General features: G+C 52.1%; 1 protein-coding gene across 2 annotated transcripts in view; it reads left to right on the top strand.

The window, feature by feature from the left end:
- Window positions 1–2,087, top strand: part of CPNE5 (copine 5) — a 106,357-nt gene that overhangs the window by 15,067 nt on the left and 89,203 nt on the right. For both annotated transcript variants that reach the window (XM_004379411.2, XM_023734097.1), the window contains exons 2-3: window positions 503–543; window positions 1,247–1,293. In XM_004379411.2, the coding sequence (XP_004379468.1) occupies window positions 503–543; window positions 1,247–1,293 (88 nt within the window). The remainder of the gene's footprint in view (window positions 1–502; window positions 544–1,246; window positions 1,294–2,087) is intronic.

Below are 2,087 nucleotides of genomic sequence, written 5' to 3'. Positions count from 1 at the left end.
CCCTGGGAGGGGCTACTCATTAATCCATCAGCAAGGTGAGATGATCAGATAAACCCGCGGTAAGCAGAACCCAGAGAGAGTAGGACACTGAATGGATACATTTTGATGGCTTGATTTTTTTTTTTTTGGACAGAAAAGTGGTAAGAGGACAATTTGTAGAAAGGGCTAAAACATTGGGCAGATTGGGGTTTGGAGTGAGAGTGAGGGGCCGTGGGACTCAAGGCACCAGGGTACAGGGAGGGTGTGTGGTGGTGGTGGTGGTGGAGGTGGGAGGTAGAAGGCTCAGCTCATGTGAGGAAGGCAGAGTTGAAGAACCTCCAGGGCCCGCCAAGTGCTGGCCTTTAATGAGAGTCTAATAAATGTTTGCCAAAGAGCCTTCTTTTCTTCCTGTTTTGCCTGAGGCCAGGCCAGAGGCAGCCTCTGGGTCTCAGTAACAGCCTGAATCCCCCAGGTCGCCTCCTCCCCTCAGGGCCCCACTAACTTCTCCTCTCTCCTCTTTCAGGAACCTCTTGGACAAAGACATGTTTTCCAAGTCTGACCCGCGTAAGTCCTGCTCTGACAGTAATAACAGGAAAAGTAACAATAGCAATATTATGACTAATAGCCCTTACTGGCCACTAACTATGCGCCAGGCACTGTTCCAAGTGCGTAAAGGCTGTTTAATGTTTCACTGATACTGCCCGGAGAAAGAGAACTGGAGGATTTGCCCCATCATACTTGTTGTACTTGTGAACCCTGACACAGCAGGTCATTGGCCTCCTTTGAGCTCAGTTTTCCCATCAGTAAAGTGGGGCTGATGATAATGATAAGCCATCCTTACCTCATGAGGCTGCTTTGGGCTCTGAAGGGACCATGTGGGTTTCAGATGCTCTCCCCTGCCACACCTCTGCCACCATGCCCTCCATTATACCCACCTGTCTACCTGCCTCACACTTCAGACCTCTGCTCTTGCCTACATGTAATGACCTCTCACCCTTCTTCCTAGACACACCTGTGGTCTAGGCGCCCTTTGCTAAGCTGACCCCTGTGAATTAATTGGTGCTTCTAGAACCCTTGTAGTCCAGGCTTGGGGGCTACCTACCAAGACTCCTGACACCTCAGGAGACACACTCTTCCCCACTGATCCCACAGTGCCATCCAGGCCCCAGGCCCCTGAGGGGCCCTCCCGTCCAGGGCCCTCCCCATCTGGGACCCCCACCTTCCTCTTGGTCCATGGCTGTAACCCTTTTTTCTCCTCTCCACACAGTGTGCGTCATGTATACTCAAGGAATGGAGAACAAGCAGTGGCGGGAGGTACGTACAGTCCCTTTCCTAACCCTGGAAATACCAGCCTGGCCCTGACTGTCTGTCTGTCTGTCTCTAAGTCTGAAGTGACCTTTCATGATAAGTTTCTAACTGCAGCCTCTAAGCCCTACTGCCTCTCCATGAAGGCTAGAAAGACGAGCCAAGGGTGGAATCTTGTCCCTGCTGTTGTAGGAAGAGACTAAAGATGGATGGGATAGCTCCTGCACCAAGAAGCCCCAGTCTGAGAAGAGATACAGCCCTGCCCTCAGGGACCCCCATCTGAGGGGAGACACAGCCTTGCCCTCAGGGAGCCCCAGTCTGAAGGGCAGACACAGCCCTGCCCTCAGGGAGCCCCAACCTGAGGGAAAGACACAAGGAGCCCCAGTCTACCAAGGTCTCCTTGTCTGGTGGGTACAGCATCTAGCACTGTGTCTCACAGCAAGAATTCCATGAATGTTTTCTGGTTCATGAAACAAGTCATCCCTGCCTTCCCAAGGCTTCTGACTATTGTGAGCACAGATTCACTTAGGTAATTCCTCTTCTCAGAAACCTTCGGTGATTCCCAACTGCTTTGAATCAAGTCTCAGTCCTTAGCCTGGTTTCCAAGCTCCCCCACAACCCAGGACTACCCACTTTTCCAGCCTTGTCTCTATTCCATCCCCCACCCCACTCCCATTTGCCTTAACTGCCCCTCCCCCTTATCTGTTGGCCCCTTGTGCTTTTCTACTTCTGGCCTTTGCTCCTGTCATCCCCTTCTTCTAGAATGCCTTCCTTAGACCCTCTCCCTTCCTGTTGAAACCCTC

This window comes from Trichechus manatus, unplaced genomic scaffold (assembly GCF_000243295.1).
Source record: "Trichechus manatus latirostris isolate Lorelei unplaced genomic scaffold, TriManLat1.0 scaffold00065, whole genome shotgun sequence".
Taxonomy (NCBI): domain Eukaryota; kingdom Metazoa; phylum Chordata; class Mammalia; order Sirenia; family Trichechidae; genus Trichechus; species Trichechus manatus.
Note: the sequence above shows the minus strand (reverse complement) of the source record. Positions and strands in the feature narration are given on the sequence as shown.